This window comes from Arvicola amphibius, chromosome 11 (assembly GCF_903992535.2).
Source record: "Arvicola amphibius chromosome 11, mArvAmp1.2, whole genome shotgun sequence".
Classification (NCBI taxonomy): Eukaryota; Metazoa; Chordata; class Mammalia; order Rodentia; family Cricetidae; genus Arvicola; species Arvicola amphibius.
This window is the reverse complement of record NC_052057.2, coordinates 74173321-74195993: the sequence shown is the minus strand read 5'-3', so window position 1 is coordinate 74195993 and position 22673 is coordinate 74173321. Positions and strand designations below refer to the sequence as shown.

Below are 22673 nucleotides of genomic sequence, written 5' to 3'. Positions count from 1 at the left end.
TTCCAATCATCCCAGACTTCTTGGATATAGGGGTGTTAGAGGGCTGGGGTGACGCCCCCAACTTAACATTTTTATTTAAACTTTTTAAAGGATTTATTATGTCTGCAGTGTTCTGCCTATATTCTGTCTGAAGGCCAGAAGAGGGCACCAGGTCTCATTATGGATGGTTGTGAGCCACCATGTGGTTTCTGGGAATTAAACTCAGGTCCTCTGGAAGAGCAGTCAGTGCTCTCAACCTCTGAGCCACCTCTCCAGCCCCCCCAACTTAATATTATACATACATTATTTAGTTATTTATTTCCTCCTGAGTGAAACCTTTTCCCTGGTTTGCTATGCCAAGTAGTATACTTGAGCCAGCACCGTTTTTAGTGGTTTTGTTGTTTGGTAAAAACTTTGACCTTTAATTCTCATACTATACGACTCATCTGTTTAGGAATGCACTATTAGCTGGATATAGTCAAATATATCTATAGGCCTGCACTTGGAAGCTGAGGCAAAACTGAGTTCAAAGCTTGCCTATGCAAAAAGGCCTAAGACAATAAAGGCTGTATGATTCCATTTTTGAGTTCTGGAGTAGCCAAGAAGCCAGAACAAGGTTAACTTTGGAAAAAGCTAAATGTGTACGGAGTTTGGGAAAGATGAAAAAAGTCCTAGAAATAGTGTCGTAGTTTCGTGACAATGTGAACTTAATGCTTTCCCTCAGGAATGGCTAAAATGGTACATTCTGTTATTGTGTCTTTTACCACAATTTTAGGGAGGAAAAAATCCCCTGCCCAGTATCAGTCACTTTCTCTTCCGCTCCCTTTCCAAGTCTTAGGTAATCACAAATTCAAGTACATGTCTGTCTATCCCTGGATCATACAGCACGTGACGCTTGTGTCTTTCATCTTGCACAGTGCCCTCAAGAGCCATCCATATGGTGCGAGCACTTCTCTTTTTAATCTGAAGACTGTTGTGTTGTCTTGCGTTGCTAGACCACGGCTGCCTGACTCTAAGGCGGTCACGTCAGGACAGTTAGGAGCAACAGCTTGAGCTTACAGTGCAAGCGTTTCTGGGGACGCATGTTTTCAGTTCTGTTGGAATTAGCCCTGTGAGAGTCTCCCTCAGTGTTTCCAAAGTTTGCAATGCTATTTCGCATCCCCACCGGCAGAATTTGATCTTTTGTTTTTTAACACAGATATCAAACGTCCTTGTGTTAACTAACGCAGCGCTGCACTGAGAGCTGCGGGCGGGACTGGTTACCCTGGTGACGGAGGGCGGAGGTCCCGGCGGACTCCGCCCCCGCCAACGGTCGGTGGGGGGAAGCGTGCGCTTGCGCAGGAGGCTCGCTGCGGACCGCGCGGGTCCTGCGGCTCAGGTGGGTCGCGCTCCAGAGGTGGCCGGAGTGGCCGGGCTCTCGGGACCCGGGTCACCTGAGGGGCTGCACGGCCCGCGAGCCTGAACTCTCGCGGCTGAGTTCTGAGGTGTGTGAGCCTTGGTCTCCTCAGCCCTGACAGGAGGGAAGACTTGTTATTATCCCGGTCGCCCCGCTCTGTGTCCTTTTCTCCTCATAAATCCCTACTTGTAAATGTGTCCATTCCCAAGACACGTGTGTATGTGAGTGTGAGTTGTTTGTGTTTTGTTTTTCTCTGGGTAGCACTGGCTGTCCTGGAACTCACTCCGTAGACCCGGTTGGCCTTGAACTCAGAGATTGACCGGCCTGACGGCCTGACTTCCCGCCGAGGGCTGGCATAAAGGCGAGCGCTGCCATACCCAGCAAGACTTCTCTCTCTCTCTCTCTTTTTTTTTTTGTTTGTTTGTTTGGTTTTTTCGAGACAGGGTTTCTCTAGCTTTGGAGCCTGTCCTAGAACTAGAACTAGCTCTTGTAGACCAGGCTGGCCTTGAACTCACAGAGATCCGCCTGCCTCTGCCTCCCAAGTGCTGGGATGAAAGGCGTGTGCCACCACTTATTTGGAGGTGCTGGGATGGAACCTAGCCTTGGGCATCAACCGTTGGTTTCAAATCAGGGTTTTGCTAAGCAACTCAATTACCCAAGAGCTCATACATAGCCTGAGGCTACCGAGACTAGCTTTTAACTGTCTGTCCAGCCTCCTGAATGTGTGCAATGACGACCTGGCCTCGATTTAATAGTTTCCTCTCGCCAGGGGGTTGGTGGCGCACGCCTTTAATCCCAGCACTCGGGAGGCAGAGGCAGGCGGATCTCTGAGTTCGAGGCCAGCCTGGTCTACAAGAGCTAGTTCCAGGAAAGGCTCTAGAAACTACAGGGAAACCCTGTCTCGAAAAACCAAAAAAAAAAAAAAAAAAAAAAAAAAATAGTTTCCTCTCTGTTGTACAGGTTGGTCATGAGGTCCAGAACAAAGTCTTTAAAATTCTATAGAACTCGCAGGGCAGTAGTGGTGGATGAGGCAGGTGGATCTCCTTGAGTTCGAGGCTACCCTGGTCTACAGAGTGAGTTCCAGGACAGCCAGGGCTACACAGAGAAACCCTGTCACAAAAAAACTAAACAAACAAACGAATAAAATTCTAGAATTCATCTCCTCCAATCCATTTTGTTCTATATATCCTGGACTGGTCCATCCATCTCTTAGAAATACAACACTAGTTGAAAATTGATTATTGACTGTTTGCTGTTTCAAACAGACAACAGGAAGAAGCTAATTTCCAAAATTTCAAAAGTATTCTGAACTTCAGGTACTAAGTGGGTGAATTCAATGAATAATAGGATGTTCACCAGTATCTTTTGAAAACTCTCCCCATTTTAGTAATTCTGACTGAAAGCCAACTTTCTTTGTTTGTTTTGATGGTGCTAGGATTGAACCCAGCTTTGTGCATGCTAGGCAAACTCTCCAGAATAGCAGTTTGTATTTAGGGTCTCAGAGAAACTCGCTTTATCCCTTCAAAGTAGAGTGCATAGCTTTTTTGTTAGCCTGATATCATCAACCAAGAGTCCAAAGCAATAGAAAAACGTCATGGCCCATACATGAGGATGGCCAGGTTTTCTGAAGTACTTCCCTTACCATGTTCTGTGGTCACTGACATGGTCATATTTCTATTACAAGTTATCACATGGTTGTTTGCATAGCTGCTGTACTTGCTGCAGGCTCAGAAAGGATAGATCTGACATTGTGTATTCATGGTGCCTGGGGAAAGTGGGTTAGCCAATAAATAGTAGGTATCAACAAGTTGATAATGATTCGATACATGTATTAGTCATTATTTCTGACTTCTCTAAGTTGGATTCCTTGGAGGCAGGTGCCAATCTTAATGATATCATTCCTAATAAACACCCTAAACATCACAGGGTCTGTTAGCATATCTTGTTTCTAACCAGTGTTTTTTGCTCAAGTTGTTTACATTCCCCTCTCTGCTTCTACAGTTTAATGTTCTATGCGTGTTCCTGACAAAGACTCAAAGGTGAAAGAGGCCTTAATTGTTCAATGTCTTTATCTTCAACTAAAGATACTGAGCCAAGAGCGGTTGGCCAATTTCCCCAACAAATGCTGGGTCAAGAACCATTTCTGGCCTTCATCTGTGTGTGTGTGTGTGTGTGTGTGTGCGCGCGCGCGTGCACACTTACATTCAAGTGTAGGAGATCAAAGGACAGCTTGCTAAAGCTGGCTCCCTCCTTCTACCATGTCGGTCCCAGGGATCAAACTCACTCATCAGACTTGGCAGCAAGCTTCTTCACCCAATGAGTCATCCCAGAATGAATTTATGACACAATTTATATCACATTTATCCTTCAGCTGTGCTTACATGGAATGATCATCATCTAAAATTATTTGTTTCAATTTTCATTTTTTTGGAGTGCTTGAGCTAGAAAGACGCTGGAGTCCTGGAACTAGCTCTTGTAGACCAGGCTGGCCTCGAACTCACAGAGATCCACCTGCCTCTGCCTCCCGAGTGCTGGGATTAAAGGCGTGCGCCACCACCGCCCGGCAAGTTTGTGGTCTTTTGACTTACCTCATGACTATATTGACTAAACTGTTACTTGGCGATGGAAGTATGACTCAGTGGTACTCAGTGGTAAATGCTTGCTTGCTTATGTGAGGTCTGGGTTTAGTTGAAAGGTTTTGTTTCTCCATCAAGTGGAAGGGTTTAGAGCTGGAAGGTTTACCTAGTTGTATTCTCAACTTTAAGTCTTAATAATTTGTGAGTTTTATAGAGGGCTTCAAAAGTACGCTTTACTTTGTTTCTAGGTTTCCTCATTCTTTATATGGGTTTCATCACTTGTAATCCCTTCCAGCTGTGGTTAGCTCGCTGATAACAGAGGACTATCAACAAAGAGACAATGGCAAATCTACAAATGAAAGAGGCAGCCCTTGTCTATCTTGACAGAAGTGGGGGCCTTCAGAGGTTTCTGGATGACTGCAAGTCCTACGATGGTATGTCAGCAAAGGTGGCTGTCAAGAACCTTCGACAAATCCCCACACATACCTGTCCTAACTTTCACATTTATATCTTCACAGATTCAAAGCAAAGTTACGCTGTCTATCGGTTCAGTGTTTTAGTAAACCCCGCTGATGTTGTCGAATTAGATGCTGAACTTGGAAATCACATTTTACACCATCCCTTAAAAGCTGCTCAAGTTTTTCAATCAGTAAGTTAAGGAAGAAATAATTCCCACATCCAATGGAAATTTTGGTAACTTGTTTGCTCGTTTGAAATCACAGGTCTGCTTCGTTGCTGTCAAGACTCTCTCATTAATTGGACAGTTACAGACTGAAACTCAAGTAAGTTTTAATTAACTTGAAGTTTTGGAAACTCGGGTGCAGATTTTCAAAATAACTTATAAATTAATGTTTTCACAAATTCATTTCTCATTTTTCTGGGGCTGGAAATGGCTCAGCAGTTAAGAACTCTGGCTGCTCTTCCAAAGGTCCTGAGTTCAGTTCCCAGCAATCGCATGGTAGCTCACAACCATCTATAATGGGATCTGATGCCCTCTTATGGCCTGCAGAACACTCAGACATAAAATATAAATAAATAAATATTTTTAAATAGAATACATTTTCCAAAGTTCAATGTGCAGTTTTCTGTGTCAGATTTTCTATTTTTTTTTACATTTATTTGTTATTTTATGCTCATGCTTATCCCATCATTAGTGTCTGTGGGTCAGAGAACACTGGGGAGCTATCCAGGTTCGCTCCTTCTACCACGTGGGCTCAGGATGGAAATCAGGTCAGGCTATCAGTTTGTGCAGTAAGAGCTCTCGCTGCTGAGCCGTCTCACAGGTCTGTGCATCTGATGTTCACTGCCGTATCAACACATCTGACAGAACTATGAAAAGGAGGAAGATTTGTTTCAGTGCTACCCACGTTCAGGACAGGTCTTCCCACGATTACCCACCCATGTTCAGGGTAGGTGGCTTCCCATGGTTAATCATCCTGCAATAATACCAGTGTACTTTGTTAATCCCTAGGTGCTACTGAATCCAAGTTGACAGCCAAAATTAACCACAAATATCGTAGTATGCTTCATTTTTTCCATATAACCTACCACTTTTAAGAGTAAACATTTTTATAACCATTCCAAAAGTAACCAGAAGTAAAGAAATTACTACAATGGAGGTCCACATATCTGTCCTTCAGACGCAGTGATACAGTGTATGTGCATCATCTGTTTTTATCTGGACTATTTTAAAGCATGCCCCAGATGTCCTGTATCTCACCAATACATGCTTCAGCTTCTAAAACCTGCTGTTTTCTTATGTAACCACATGGCATTATCACCTTTCTTGATATCATCTAACATCTAGTCCATATTTTAATTTTTCCAATTTTTATCTGAAGAGTTTGTTGTTGTTTTGGTTTGGTTTTGAGCCCACAAGGCCTGGATGCAGCGGCCCATGCCCTGTATCTCCATCACTTAGGAGGTGGAAACAGGAAGTCATCCTCAGCCACACAGAGAACAAAGCCAGACTGCACTTCCTAAAGCCTATCTCAGAAATAAACAAATAAAAAGGCAAAGCAACCTCCCCCGACCCTGAAAAGAAAGACAAATCAGTATCTAAACAAGGCTCGCATATTGCGGCAGTTTCTTCTCTACAGCTTTCTGAGTCTTCTTCAGTCTAATGCTTCCTTTTGTACCACTGACTTTTTAAAAGAAACTGGTTAATTATCCTATAAAATATTATGAATCTGGATCTGTTTGATTACTTTCTTATGATACTTTATGATATTTCCCAGTGTCATATATATGTATATATATATATATATACATATATGCGCGTGAGTGTGTGTGTGTGTGTTTGTACAAAATAAGACATGACTCTGAGGCTTAAGTCTATATTCAACTCATTTTAATAACACATTACATGGTGCTATGTATTCCATATCTTAAGAACATAATGGTTGTTTCAAGGAGAGGTCCTCTTGTTTGTCCCAGCCACCCTGCTAGCTTAGCCAAAAAAAAAAAAAAAAAAAAAAAAAAAAAAAAAACACAGAAATTGTATTCATTAAAATACTGCTTGGCCCATTAGCTCTAGTTTCTTATTAGCTAATTCTTACATCTTGATTTAACCCATTTCTATTGATCTGTATATCACCATATGGCAGTGGCTTACCAGGAAAGATTCTAACCAACATCTGTCTCAGGTGGAGGATCCATGGCTTCTCTCTCATGACTCTGCCTTTCTTCCTCCCAGCATTCAGTTCTGTCTTCCCCACCAACCTAAGTTCTGTCCTATCAGCTAGGCCAAGGCAGTTTCTTTATTCATTAACCAATGAAAGCAACACACAGAAGGGCCTCCTACACCAAATGGATACCAATTTTAGTGATGTCACAATTGATCAGTGGTTCAGATGTTATTGTTATGATCCCACCATTATAAAACTTCTTATCAACTTTCACCTGATGGTTTTTGAATATCTGGAACCTATTATTTTTTTAGCAGTTGTAATTTTTTTATTTTTCTAATTTTGCTACCCTTTCTGAATTTATTATCTCAAATTATTCTATAAAAGAAACTGTCTGGCCTGGGGATGTATCTGGGTAAGAGAGCATTTGCTTAGCATGGGCAATTTTAATCTCTAGTGCTGAAAAAATGAAAATAAAAATAAATTATTATTTGCCATTATTTATTTGGTTACATGAAATAGAATTTGTTTGGGAAAGGGAGGATAAATATTTGATTATTTTCCTTTTTAAAGTTTTGAAGAGTAATGACTTGAAAGCAGGTAGTAACTGTAATAATGACCAACATATCTCTTCTTTTTTTCAACAAGAGGAATTGATGGACTCTTTAGTCTGTCTGCAAGTAAAAGCACTTGCCTCCAAGTGACTACCTGAATTCAATACTTAGGACACACAAGGTAGAAGGAGAAAACTGATCCCCAGATTGTCTTCTGACCTCCACATGTGTGCTGTGGCGTGTGTGTGTGTGTGTGTACACAATAAGTACAATTTGTTAAAAAATTTAAAGACGATGCCCCAGTGCCATCCCCTGTATTTTCTGTCCCAGACTTGGAATCACTAATTTCCTACTGAAGAGCTCTGATTCCTTAAGTGAGAATTAATATTTTGAGATCACAATGTGGGCACTAAAGTTCCCAGAGTTATTGGGCTCACATTGTTTTTTAGTATACACATCCAGAGAATGAATACTTTTAAAGGAAAATGAGTTCATTGTAATACTTTTAACTAAAATGCTATAGGATTTGTATTTTAAACTTGCTGTTTTATCTGGTTTAATATTTGGTACATAGCAACAATAACAAACTGCATAGTAGTCTTACTATGTGATAAGGCAAGTCAAATTGGATCGCAAGTTTTACTAATAGCCTTTTTGTGTTCTTATCAGATCAGTATTGTGCTGAAGTTAACACACTTACCAGCCCTGCCAAGTTATAGTCTTGACCTTTGTGAGTTTCCACTTAGTTATACATCTCGGAGATTTTATATGATGCAAGGAATTGTGATCGCAATGACAACTGTAACCAAGTACACACAAGGTGCAAGATTCCTCTGCTCAGATGAAGCCTGCCCTCTTTCCAAAGGTCTGTGTTAAAATGGGAAATGAGAAGCCAAACTGTTTCCTACCAAACCATATTTAAATTGGGGATTAATCAAAGTGAAATAAACGGAGATATTTTGGTGTCTCCTACCACTTATATGTTTACTGTGCATAATCTTGAAGCAGTCTTTTCCTGCACTCCACAGTGTTATATTATCCTGGAAGAGCTAACTGTTTGCTCATGCAGTTCCTGTGTTTGAAGTCTAACCTAGTCAGCCTTTTTTCTGTGAGACATCTTTCCCACTGACCCTCAAAGCTGGTTGAGTTGGATGCTTCCTCTCTTCTCTCTGAACTCTGCAAATGATGCCATATACTGAAATTATGTTTCCCAGCCACATACAGAAATTGTGTGTTTAAATTTCCATGTTACTAGTGCCTTAGCACAGTGCTTGGAAAGAAACAGCCATGTTGCTAGAACTTGGGAGGCTGAGACGGGGTTCATGTCTCACCAGGGCTACATAGTGACAACCTATCCAAATAAATAAGTAAAGCATGCAGTAAACATTAACTAATAATTTAAATGATTGAAAATAGCTAAATCTGAGAGCAGTTTAGCTCACCACTGTTTTCTTTCAGGATTTCAGTATATAAGAGTCCATGTGCCTGGTGCTACCGAATCGGCAACAGTAAGAAATGACTTTTTGTGCAGTCTGTGCTCATCTTCACTTCAGGAAGACAGAAAATTTAGAGTACTTGGTGGTAAAAAAAAATTTTACCATTTTGTGATAATTTTCAAAACAGTCTCTTGTATTTTAATAGGAAACTTAAACTGAATATGTATTCTACTAACAGCGTTTTTGTTCTTTACCTTAAGATAAGCAGATAGTCGAAATCATCACCACAAAAGCGCTTCATGCTTTTCAAGGAGATTGCAAAAAACAGCCATTTAGGTTTCAATCCCTTAGTATTTTCCTAAGAGGTATGTAAAATTCTGCTTGAATTCACAACAATTTGCTATAAAATATGGAATCTTGTTTATGCTTACATATAGTCATATTGACAGCTCAAGAATGGAAAGTCACTTTTTTATTTTATTTATTCTTACTTCATACATTACATTCTGATTGCAGCCTCCCCTCCCTAAACTCCTCCCAGTTCCCCTACCCCCCTGTTTTCCTTCATAAAAGAGCAGGACTCCCAGGGATATTAACCAAACACAGCATAACAAGTTACAATAAAACTTGGCACAAACCCTAATATAAGGCTGGACAAGGTAAAGCAATAGGAGGAAAAGGGTCACAAGAGAAAGCAAAGGAGTCAGAGATAGCCCCATTCCAGTCAGCACCAGGGTATGCAAAGAAAAATCCACAAATGCGGTGAGGGCTAGACTTTTCCAGCTGATGGGTAAACAAGGAATAACATGCTTTCTGAGGGTAACTTTCTCTTTGACTTCATCTTAAATCCTCTCTGAGAATCTCTTCATTCTTTACATACAGCTCCGTGTCTCTCTTTACAACATACATCTCCATGCACGTAGTCTAAATGGTTAGGGTTCTCAGACAGAAAGTAAACAGTTGGCTGAACCTTGAGCTCATAACACAAACTGAGGCTGGTCAATTGCTGAGAAAGTTATGGCTACTAAAGTCGCTTCTGACCTTGAATTGGCAACAAACACTTGGGAAAATGACCTCGTGTATTTTTCTCTAGGGGCAACCATAGATATTCATCTCCCAGAGCAACCAGTCTGCTTTGAATTTGTTCTGAAGTCTAAAATTAGCTGTCTTTGTGACCAAGAAAACTATTGCTTTCCTATGTCAGTCTGAATAATGAAAAATATCATAGTGTTATTCATCATAGTAATACAGATTAAGCAGAAATCATCTTCCTGACCATTCATAGCTATATGTGCCCAATAGATGGAACACACACATGAGATAAACACAAGCAGTGGGAAAACACCCATAGCAGTTCTTAGGGAAGGAATGAAGTGGCACATGAGAGAACTTACAGACAGGAGCAGTCGGTCTCCACAGCCAGTGACCCCACAGACTTTCCCTAGTGGGGCTGCCCACAGAGAGTCACTTGTCTGGTGGGTCGGCCTGTTGAGTACTAGTTGTCACCTGCGGAATACTCCCATGGCAGCTCTCAGCACCCCACTCCAGTCGTCTATCAGGAGTTGCCAAGTTCCAGGGTCATGGCCTCTTTATAGTAACGATACCACACTGTTCTGTATGTGTGTACTTTGTGTTCATATTAGAATATGGAGCCAGGCCAGGCGGTGGGAGGCAGACGCAGGCGGATCTCTGTGAGTTCGAGGCCAGCCTGGTCTACAAGAGCTAGTTCCAGGACAGGCTCTAAAAAAGCTACAGAGAAACCCTGCCTCGAAAAAACAAAAAAACAAAAAAAAAAAAAAAAAAAAAAGAAGAAGAATATGGAGCCAGGTGTGGCAGTGTGTGCTTTTAATCCCATCACTCAGGGGCACTCGTGAGTTCAAGGCCAGCCTAATCTACATAGCAAGTTCCAGGCCAGCCAGATCTACACAGTGAGACCCCATCTCAAAAGAAATGTATTAAGATATGAACATCATAAAAGAAGAGATTTGGGATTTTGCTGCACATAGTAAATATTTGTTAAAGATGAGAATGACTCACGTAAGACTATTTACTGAGAACTGATGAATAAGTGCAAGGAGCTAAGAGTCTGCCATGGAGCAGGACATCACTCACAGGATCAGGCACTGAGGGAAGAAGCTAGAGCTGTGACAAAAATGGAGCTTTACCTTTTTCTTTGAGCTAAAATTGAGAAATTAAAAATATTTGTTTAGAAAGATGACTCTTGTAATTCTGGATCCTTTGTTGTGTTTTTTTCATTGTTTGGTTAGCTTGAGATGTTCAGTGCTTGTGTTCAGGTGTGAGAGGAGAGGTAAGGGAGAGAAAAGGAGGGTGTGTGTGTGTGTGTGTGTGTGTAGTATTTGTAGTATATGTAATTGTTCCTGTGACCATGTACATGTCAGTACTGTAGATCCTACAGATCTCTCTCCACCCTGTTCTTGAAACAGGGTCTGTCACAGAATGTGGTGCTCATCCAGTGGGCAAGGCTGAGCTCCAGGAATGGCCTGTCTCCCCACTATACCACTTAGCACTGAGGTTACAGATGTGGTCAGCCCAATAAAGTGTATGGCAGGCAGTCTGTGCTGCCATACCCAGCTTATTTACATTCTTTAGCATTTAACCAAAGATGTTTTATCTTATACAGAATTTCCTCTTGACTGCATTATAGGTGAATATTTAATTAACCTAGTTTCTGTATCACATGCCTCTTTCATATTACTTATAAATATCAAATATATCAGCAATAAAATGGCCTTTGTTTCCATTATTGGTCCATGGCATATGGATACCATACTGAACAAAAGTAAATACTTCACTACTAACTGGACTACTGAATGGTTACTGGTTCCATACAATGATAAGCAATTTTCATTTAGTGAATGCTATTTCTTTTGTGTTTAATAACCATAGATGAACTAGTGAATAAAATGAAAATAGGAAATGAATATAAAATTATTGGAATTCCAGTCTGTATCAAAACTTCACAAACTGCTCTCTGTGTAGAAGCGAATAGTATCACTCCTTACACAGCAAAAGGTAAGCTAAAACATATATGTTAACATAAAGTCCATGAATTCAGCAAACAGTGTTGCTTACCTTTGTGCTAGGCCCTTTCCTAAGCAGTAGAAACATGGTAAAACAACATCAGGCTGTCTCCTCCTAATTTATATGGTAGGTGGTCAGTCAGGTGGCCACTAAGCCAAGTGCGGGGACACACACACATGTAACCCCAGCACTTGAGAGGCTAAGCACAAGCTTAGACCAGCCTGAGCTGCATAATGAGATGCCGCTCAGCTGGAGTTATATAGCAGGGCTCTACCTCCAACTAAAAGACACAAAACTATGCAGTGTGACAACCCTGCATCCAAGTGTCATTAAGGAAGGAAATAATGTAATTACAATCTTGATGGAATTGAGGACCTTTCTTGAAATAATTCTTACATTGACTTTTTGTAAGTTAACAGTGAAAAAACTGTTTCTGGCATTTTCTGAGCATGGTAGTGTATACAAATCTAGTGCTTGGTGGCAGAAGCAGGAGGATCATGAGTTGTAAACAGAGACTGTGCATTCATTTTCTCACTGCCCAGACCCGAGTAATCACACAGAAACTCTATTAATTCCAATACTGTTCGGCTGATGGCTCAGGCATATTCCTAGCTAGCTCTTACATCTTAAATTAACTCATTTTTATTAGTCTATGTATTGCCATGTGGCCGTGGCATTTCCTCATTTTCTACATGTCTTGTTTCCTCGGCCACTGGCTGGCTTTACTAAGCCATTGGCTTAAACATTGACTAAAACAGCTTTATTCATCAACCAATAAAAGCAACACATATACAGGACATCCCACATCAATGAATTCTTGGTCAACCTGGGGTACACATAGTAAGAAGCAGAAACTTTTTCAGGTTACCAAGAGTTAAGAGATTCATTTCCTCAGTAAGTTCAAAGTAACTGCTGTGGTCTGAGGAAGAGATCAATAAGCACTGCCTTTTTCTTTCCTGGGTCTTGGAAGAGAACAGATACAGGCAAGGGTACTCAAATACCACCTTCCTAACCACCAGTGTCCCTGAACAGCTCCAGCATGATTTAGCATTACCTAACTACAAATTGAGAGCAGCCTTACCTTTTCACGTGCTTCGTGTCTCAAAGGAAAGGCTCGTTAAATTTGAATAGAGTGGGAAGTTAAGAATCTGCAGTAATAGAAGCCCAACTTGAATTTAAAGGCAACTGAATTCTAGATACTTTAGTTTATCTTGGAGAGAATTCTTAAACAAAAGAAACTCTTGAAGAAAGCAACATAAATCAACAATTTGGTGATCATTTTCAGAACAAAACTGAAATGTAGGTAGAAAGTGATTTTTTGTGTTGAATTCTAGGAGTCTACATATTTAAGCACTGGTGTGTGACAAGAGTTAGCAGGCCTTCCTGTCCATGGCATGTGTGATTAGAGGAGGTCTCTACTGTGACCAGGCAGAGAGCAGGCACAGCCATGGGGAGCTTCTCTGTCGTTTACCATCCTCAGGAGCTGGATAGGATCAGGGTGGAGAAATCTGAGAATGTTACAATGTAACATAGCACAGTGTTTTCAAAGTAAGAAAATAGGAGCTGGAGAGATGGCTCAGAGGTTAAGAGCATTGCCTGTTCTTCCAAAGGTCCTGAGTTCAATTCCCAGCAACCACATGGTGGCTCACAACCATCTGTAATGGGGCTTGGTGCCCTCTTCTGACCTGCAGGCATACACACAGACAGAATACTGTATACATAATAAATAAATAAAAAAGTAAGAGAATATAAATCCTTCAGAGCATGATGCCCCAGTATCTGTGGGCAGGAGAAACACTGTCAAGGGAGAATGAATGATTTGCCCTAGTTCACAGCCATTCGTGTGGGTGCATGCGAGGACCGAGATACGAAATGACAGACAAGCACGACCACCATTCACAACATTATAAAATTTGAGTATGGCACATTAGAAGAACTATATTTTGATATTATTTTTGGCAAATGGAATCAAATATCTGTCATTTTTATTTTCTTTCAGTTCCTTCAGGAGTTAGTGACAACTTTAGTTGTCTCCTGTCCTTGACTTCTGCTTCATGTTGGAAATTCACGGCAGTACTTGCCAATGTCTTTGCATCACAGATTGTTCCTCCTGGGACTTACAATTTGCTCAAACTCTGTTTGCTGATGAGCCTGGTACAGACAAGTGACGGCAACAGGCACCCACAAGACTGCTTGGATATTTTAATTATAACCACTGACACTCTGCTTGTAGACAGGTAATATGTGTGCCAGGAAGCTCTCAAATTATATATTGCCTACAGATTTGTATAAATTCTTTCTACTGATATTACTATGATTATTTAGAATTCATCCAAATACTAAAATGTTTAAACAGTTATTAAGAAAGTTCAAAACTTTTAAAACATGCGTTTAGAACTGAAATATTTGGTTTTAACATTTTAAGAACCTAACCTCAAAATTCCAACCATTTCCCCAGTCAGACCTTTACAGATGCATTCCCAGGCTTCCTTGCCCCACACTCTTTTTTTAAAAATATTTATTTATTATACATAGAATATTCTTTCTGTGTGTATGTCTGCAGGCCAGAAGAGAGCAGCAGACCTCATTTACAGATGGTTGTGAGCCACCATGTGGTTGCCGGGAATTGAACTCAGGACCTTTGGAAGAGCAGGCAATGCTCTTAACCACTGAGCCATATCTCCAGCCCCTTGCCCCACACTCTTTAACTCAGGATTCTGCTTTCATCTTCAAATAATCTTCCATCTAGGATTCAGCAGCCACTCTCTTATTTTTCTGACAGATTGATTCCATTCAGTGACACAGGTTCCCTATATCGCTCTGATAATTTATTTCAGTCTTTCTTCCATTTCTTATTACCATAAGATAATTCTCCTGCTCCTTTCTTTTCTTTCCTTTTCATTTTCCTTTTCTTTTCTTTTCTTTTCTTTTTTCTTTTCCAAAACAGAGTTTCTGTGTAGCCCTGGCTGTCCTGGAACTCTCAGTCTGTAGTCCAGGCTGGCCTCAAACTCATAGAGCCACCTGTCTCTGCCTCCCAAGTGATGGGATTAAAAGGATATACCACCACGCCTGTCTAATTTTCTTCTTGAACTTGACATTAACAAGTGTTCTCTTCTGAGTATAGTCATCTTTTTCAATGTATTTTTAGGATTTATTTACTTGTATGAGTCAGTAGTTTGTCATTTTTATTGAGAATTCCATTAATATAAGTATGTGCAATGTTTTTATTCTTCTCCTGATGACAGGTTGTGCATGTGTGGCTATTATAAATAAACTTCTAACTATTTTAACTTTTTTGGTGATAGGAATAAACCCCAGGGCTTGGTGTGTAGTAGACAAGCCCTCTACCACTGAGCTGCATGCCAACCCCTGCTGTAACATTTTTGTATAATTTTGTGGAGTGTTTCATTTTCTTGGATAAAGACCTGGAATAGCATTGCTGGGATGTAAGGTTGATGCATATTTAATTCTATAACAAACCACCAAATGGTTTTCAAAACTGCTTTGGCCATTTTACATTTCCGCCAACAATGTAAGGATTTTCTTTGTCTCTATCCAATCAATATTTGGTGTTGTTGGTCTTTTTTATATGAGTCCTTGCAATACAAGTGAAGTGGTACCTCAGGACTCCAACCAGCATTTCTCCAATTTCTACTGAGTTTTTCTTCATGTGTTTACTGACCACTTGCATGTCGTGTTTGTGTTTGCTCACTTTTTAAGTGAGCAAGTTGTTTAGATGCACTTCTGTCCCATGAGCAGACTGAGATTTCTTCTCCAAAAGCTTGCTATGTATGGGTTTCCTGCAACATGTCTGTGATGGGCAGACACTTCAACTTTGAGGAAGTCATTTATTTTCTCTTTGGTTTCATGTTTTCTGGGTTCCAGTTAGGAAATTTTGCCTACCTGAAGGTCGTGAAAATTTCTTGTTTTCCTTCTAGAAGTGTAATATTTTGGGCTTTTGTCAGTTCTCTTCTCTATAATGTGGTTCATGTTGTGGGAGGAGTGCACATCCCACAGAGTACACAATGGGGGGTCAGAGGGTGACTCTGTGGTGTTATCTCCTTGCACCTTTGCATGTGTTCCAGGGATTGAACTCAAGTTGCCAGGCAAGTGTCTTTACCCACTAAACTGTCTGACTGGCCCTTGAGTTAACATTTGTACATGGTGTAGAGTGTAGTGAAAATTGATGTTTTTCCCATGCAGTTTCATTAGTTAGAAGACTTTCCTTTCTTTATTTAATGATTCTACCATGTTTGTCAAACTAAGTATAAATCTATTTGAACTTTATTTTCTGTTACAATTTTTTTTGTCTTATACTTAGGCCAGTAGTACACAGTTCTGATTATTCAGTCTTGAAGTCAGCCAAGGCAAACTATTAAGACCTTGTCTCAAAATATATAAGATACTTGCAAGGTAATGGTGGTCCAAGCCTTTAATCCCAGCACTCGGGAGGCAGAGGCAGGCGGATCTCTGAGTTTGAGACTACAAAGTGAGTCGACAAAGTGAGTTCCAGGACAGCGAGGGCTGTTAAAGAGAAACCCTGTCTCAAAAAGCCAAGAAAAAAAAAGTTGTATACCACCTCTAAAAATCCTATTTTAAGTAGCTGAAGAGTAGAAATAGGCATTAAAGTTTGTTTAAAAAAAACTCCCTGTGTGATTTAAATATGATCCACAGCTCATTTCAGTTAGAAATGTTCCTAAGTCCTCTGTTACATACCCCAACTAATGTTTAAAGCCTTTGTGATGCTGTATCCTCTGAACACATGCTCCGGCATCTGCCTATCTACATCTAGGAACACTACCTGGGTCTTTTTGCATTGCATGTCTGTTTCTGTTCATCATAGATGGTTGCATCAAAAAGCTACAGTTTTTGTGGTAAGGACTTTAAAGAAGCCACATTAGACAGGCTTTTCACTGCTGTGGTAAGTACACAAGAAAACCAATTCTCAAAGGACAAAAGATTTATTTTTGCTCACAACGTTAGGCTGTCATTTACATGTTCCGTGCTGTGGACCGATGGTGAGGCACTACGTGATGGCAGAGAAAACAGCTCAGCTTTCGGCTGACAGGAACTAGAGGAAGAGAGACAGGGAGGGGCCCAAGACATGTCCTATTTTTTCAGGGAATGCCCATAGTGACCCATTTACTTAAGAGGCCCCACCTCCTAAATCTGCCATCATACTGTGGATCTATGGGGGTGAATCCATTGGTCAGGTAAGAGCCACCAGGAGCCACGCACTTCACCCAAGCCCATAATCTAAACAACCCCAACACGTGAGTGCTTGGATGATGTCCCAGATTTGCCATAACACTAAACTAAGGTAACATTCCTTTCTCAGAATTTGTATTTGAGAGTTGAAGGCATTGAAGCAGTTAACAGTAATATTAAAAACAAAAAGAAGATGGAGCAGGAGTTGTCATGGCACAGAAACAGCAGGAAAAGTCAAGATAGGACACTGACAAACCTAAGGGACAAATCTGGAGTATGTAAAAGAAAACACTATAAAATGACAATCCAGTTCAAATATTGCCTTCCTATAGCTTTCTCTGATCCCTTTCTAAGAGGCATAATACTCCCCTCTAGGCATCCTAAGAAGTTATTTTACAATTATCTCATTATAAGTTATTTCTCTAAGTCTCTCTACACCGTAAATTGTCCAGATAAAATACCAGCTTTCATATATGTAATGATAGACATTGCATTGAGTTAAATTTAAACAATGTTTCTGACATGTAATGAACTCTGAAAATCAATTACTAATTATCATCAATGGATAATTTGTTTTCCCCTAGACTTTTGAATTATAGCGTGAATCTTGTCTCCCGTGGCATACGTCACCCTGTCTCTACTGAAGTTCTTCCTACTGTGTCTAGAAATAAATACGGAACTGGAGCAGTGAGCATTCAAGCCGGCAGTGCTCTGCTAGCTAAGGGTGGGGTCTGCTTCATAGGAGACCTGACATCACATAAGAAAGACAAACTCGAACAGCTTCAGTCAGGTAAACTACCCTTTCTCAGATTATTCTTCCTGTTTAACCTCACCTTACCAGTGCCAAGGAGTCATTTAAGAGATGAGATGGCAGTGCACAGGGCTTAAGAGATAAAAAAAATTAGAAGAAAAAAAAGCCAGGTGGTGGTGGTGCACGCCTTTAATCCCAGCACTCAGGAGGCAGAGGCAGGGGGATCTTTGTGAGTTCAAGGCCAGCCTGGTCTACAGGTCTACAGAGTTCCAGGACTGGTTTCATAGCTACTGAAAAACCCTGTCTAAAAAAAAAAAAAAAAAAAAAAAAAAACAAAACAAAACAAAAAAAAAACAAAAAAAAACAACCAAAAGGGGGGAGGGGAGAATTAGGCCAAATGCCATTCTCACTTCAACTTTAGAAATAAAATAAGAATTTAATTTGCAAATGCATTGTTTTAGCCTTTACTCTGAGTTCTAATACATGACTTTCTTTTGGGCCAATTTTCTTTCTTCCTGTTGTATTGCATTATCTAAGACTTTTAGCACAGTGTGGAAAGGAGCTGTTCTGATCTTCAGGTTTCTCACTGTTAAGTGTTACGCCAGCTGTGGGTTGTTTGCTGTTGTGTTAACCTGAAAACTATGATGAAGGGATTTCCTTCTAGTCCTACTTTGCCAAGACATTTTATTATGAATCAGTTTGGGATTTTGTCAGATCTTGTTTCTTACATCTATTAATTTGTGTGGTTTTTCTGCTTTACTCTATTGATGCAGTAGTTTATATTGATTTTGTTTTGGGTTTTTGCTGTTTTGTTTTATGACTGACTATGAATGTTTTGCTGATCACCACATGTGTGCCTGGTGCTCCCAGAACCCAGAAGAAGGCATTGGATCCCCTGGAGCTGGATTTACAGACAGTTGTGAGCTACCATGTTGGTTGTGGGAATCAAATCCTGGTGCTCTGGAAGAGCAGCCAGTCTCTTAACCACGTAGCCATCCCCTCAAGCTCCACATTGATTAGTTTGAATACTGTACTGGCATAGCATATCTGAGACAGGTCCTGCTTAATCAGAGTGTGAACTTTCTGGAAAGGTGCAAAAGACTGGCCTATGTACATATTGGACAGTCCAGTCTACCAAAGAAATCTGGCTTGATGAATAAATGCATCTACTAGAGGTCACTGACGGAGCATTTGATAGTTTACAGGCAGCCTCACTCAACCAAAATCACTTCCCCAACTCCTGATTTACTGAGTTCTAAATTTAAGAAGTGCCTCGCACAGGACAGAAGCAAATCACACCTAGAGAGGAAGCGTGTCTTTGAAATCTCTTGGTTCTTGTCCTTATTGGAAAATTTGAAGGTTTCTGTAAACACTGTCAGACCATGGGAAGGAGGACTTTGTTTAGGGAGAGTCTGACACTTCCTGTCAGTGTACAGAGCAGCTAAGTAGCAGCCTGCTACAAAATAGTCTTACTTTAGCCGGTGCATTAGTTACTTGACCTCTTGCTGCAACACAACACCTAACAAAAGCAACTACGAAAGGAAGGGTCTGTTTTGGCTCTCAGTTTAGGGTATGGTCCATCCAGCCAGGGAAAGAAGATGGCAGCACTTTGCATCCATAGTCAGAAAGCAGAGAGGTGTTTATGCTCAGCTTGCTTTCTATGTTCCTTTCCAGTTACTCAGTTGTGTGCATGCATAAACGTAGTGCTTTGAGTGAGAATGGCCCCATAGGCTCACACATTTGAATGTTTGGCTCCTGGTTGGTAAGCTATTTAGGAAGGATCAGGAGGTGCAGTTTTGTTGGAAGAGGCCTGTCACTTGGGGTGGACTTTGAGGTTTCAACAGACCAGGCTCAGTCTCACACACACTTGCTGCCTCCTGCCTGCTGGCCAGGATGTAAGCTCTCAGCAGGCTTGCCTGCAGCCTGCTGCCATACTCCCAGCCATGAGCGTGGACTAATCCTCTGAAATTGTAAGCCAGCCCCAGTTAAAAAGCTTTCTTCTATGAGCTGCCTTGGTCACAGTGTCCCTTCACCGCAATAGGACAGTAACTAAGACGTGGGATGTGTGCAGAATACAGAAAGTTTCCACAAGTCAGTAATTTCCTCTTAGGCTCAGTGGTAGAGTACATGCTTTTTATAACTTTAAGCTGGAGATGTAACTTAACTGATATAGAGAGCTTGCCTAAAAATCCCTAGGTTTGGTCCCAGCACCACATACAAAAAAATAATTTTTAAAATAACTTTAACTTTGAAGTTATATATTGCAAGGAAAGTCAGTGAGACGGAGGAAGCACATCCGCGTATATATTAACAGTGGCCGGCCACCTTCTTAGAGCATCTGAATCTCTGTGAGCCTTCCTGACACAATCTGCTCTCACTTTGGTTCTCAGAGACTTTTCATTGGTTGCTGGTGAACCACAGTCCACTCCCTCCCCTCCTTTCCCCTCCCCATGAACCGCAGTCCACTCCCTTCCTCTTCCCTCACCACTAGCCACAGTCTAATCCCTTCCCTTCCCTCCCTCACCGTGAGCCGCAATCCACTCCCTCCCCTCCCCTCCCCTCCCCGTGAGCCGCAGTCCACTTGTAGGCAGATTTTTCTTTGGACCACCAGCTCACAGATAATGATAGAAGACTTAGGATTAATTATGAAAGCTCAGCCGATATCTTAGGCTTGTTTTTAGCAAACTCTTATAACTTAAATTAACCCATTTCTATCCATTCCTGTGCTGCCCTAGGCTCACTTACACCGTCTGCACATGGTCTGTCCTGATCTCCTGCCTCCTCTGTGTCTTCCCACGGCTCCACCCTCCTCCTTCCCAGTGTCCTCCGTGCCTGGAAATCCCGCCTACCTATTGGTCATTCAGCTTTTATTAAACCAATCAGAGTGACACTTCTTCACAGTGTTCAAAAACTATTATTCCACAGTATCCAATCCCTTACCCTTCTTTATCAATAATGCAATTCATATTCTTACCTCCTTGACTGAAAAAAGAGGCTCTGCTGTCCATTTGAATCAAATCATTTCCTACAGAATAGAGATTTTCTATTCTGGACATTTCATATAAATAAATAAATCCTTTCATATCTGGCCATCTGTGGCTGCCTTCTTTAATTTAGCAAAAAAATGTAGTTTATTTCATCCATGTCATAACTTGTATCAGTATTTCATTTTTTCAGTTGAACAAAGTTACTTAAGCTAAGCATGGTGCAGACACCTGTAATCTCAGCACTCTGGGAGCTAAGGTGGAAGGGTCCTGAGTTTAAGATCAGTCTGGAATACATAGTGAGTCTGAGGCCAACCTGAGCTACCTAGAAAGACTCTTCTAGAAACCATACAAAAATGATGGTGGGATGGCTCAGTGGGTAAAGGTGCTTGACACCAGCCCAGTGGCCTGGGTTTGATACCTAGGAACACATGCTATAAAGTGGGAATTGACTCCCTCAAGTATTCCTCTGACACACACACAAACTATGACCTGCACACAAGTGTGCTTGAGTGCACACACACACACACACACACACACACACCTAAATGAATGCATAAAATGAATACATAAATGTAATTTTAAGAAATAGAAAAATATACATTCCTTAGAAGCTGCCATTTCAATCTTTGTACACTTTTATGAACTTAAGTATGTGGTCATTTGAAAATGACCACCATGAGCTCATTCATATATTTGGGAGTCTGCTTCTCTGTTGATGGACAGTTGGGAAGGATTAGGAGGTGTTGCCTTGTAGGAGGAGCTGTGTCACTGGGGGTAGGAGTTCAAACGCCATTGTGAGTCCCAGACTTGCCCTCTCTGCCAGCTGCCTTTGGATTAGGAGCTAGAGCTCTCAGCTACCTCTCCAGCACCGACCCTGCCCGTGTGCTGCCAGGCTCCTTCCCTGCCATATCATAGCAACCAACCCTCTGAGAGTCTAGGAAAGCCGTAATTAACGGCTTCTTTTCACAAGAGTTGCCTTCACAGCAGTAGACACTGAGTAGACAAAGTACATTCATGGTCTTAACACCCTCCATTTCCAGAAGATACAGACTCTATGCTCATTAAATGATAACTCCCTATTCTCCCAGACACCAGCCCCAATAATATTATTCCATTTTCTGTCTTTGTGAACTTGTCTATTAATAGAATTCATTCTTTTTTTTTTTTTTTTTTTTTTTTTTTTGGTTTTTCGAGACAGGGTTTCCCTGTAGTTTCTAGAGCCTGTCCTGGAACTAGCTCTTGTAGACCAGGCTGGCCTCGAACTCAGAGATCTGCCTGCCTCTGCCTCCCAAGTGCTGGGATTAAAGGCCTGCGCCACCACCGCCCGGCGAATTCATTCTTTTAATGCTGAATAGTATTCTATTATATTGACAGATACAATATATTGCTATATTCACTTTATGCATTTTGTGAATTATTCACTATGGGTATTTGTCTTAGTTACTTCTCAATTGGTATAATAAAACACCAGACCAAGACAACTTAAAACAAAGCATTTAATTTGTAGCTTATAATTGCAGAGGGTTAGAGACCATAGCCATCATGTTGGGGAGCCTATAGGGACCATTCTCATCTAAACCACCACAGTACTGGTGTACAAATGCTTGTTTGAGTTCTAGACTTGGCTCCTTTGAATATATCCAAGAGTGGAATTGCTGGATCACTTTTTAGTTAACCATAGAATTGTGTTAAGAGGGAAAACATTAATTGTACATTCCAACCAATAATGCATAAGTGCTATGGTTTTTCTACATTGCTCCTATTACATCTTATTTGTAATGTTCTAAGAAAACAAAGTATAAATATAAACCTACATATAAAATACATTTAAAGGTAAGTTGTTCATAGTTGTACCTTTAATAGAAGTATTTTTCCTGCTTTTTAACAGCATGCTAGCTTTGCTTCACACTGGGCTCCACAAATTTTGTAACTAGTCCTTCCTACTAGAATGTCAAAAAAAATTCAACAGTTGACAAGAAAAACTGTTGAGATGTGGAACTTCTGAGTTCTTGTGTATTGTTGGGGAGTAGCAAGTAGTGTAATCATTGTGAAAATTGCGTGGGCAATTTCTATTAGGTGAAATATTTACAATTCAAGATAAAGTATAATGTGATAGC

The 22673-nt window shown here is 40.8% G+C and overlaps 1 protein-coding gene across 2 annotated transcripts in view; it reads left to right on the top strand.

Moving 5' to 3' along the window:
- Positions 1-1300: 1300 nt before the first annotated feature.
- Mcmdc2 (minichromosome maintenance domain containing 2) overlaps positions 1301-22673 on the top strand; it is a 34116-nt gene continuing 12743 nt past the window's right edge. For both annotated transcript variants that reach the window (XR_005287462.1, XM_038348107.1), the window contains exons 1-10: positions 1301-1357; positions 4200-4385; positions 4470-4600; positions 4674-4733; positions 7802-7997; positions 8591-8713; positions 8829-8933; positions 11476-11601; positions 13610-13847; positions 17403-17608. Coding sequence is in view for 1 of the 2 variants with exons in the window: in XM_038348107.1 (XP_038204035.1) it covers positions 4292-4385; positions 4470-4600; positions 4674-4733; positions 7802-7997; positions 8591-8713; positions 8829-8933; positions 11476-11601; positions 13610-13847; positions 17403-17608 (1279 nt within the window). In the remaining variant the exon portion in view is untranslated. The remainder of the gene's footprint in view (positions 1358-4199; positions 4386-4469; positions 4601-4673; positions 4734-7801; positions 7998-8590; positions 8714-8828; positions 8934-11475; positions 11602-13609; positions 13848-17402; positions 17609-22673) is intronic.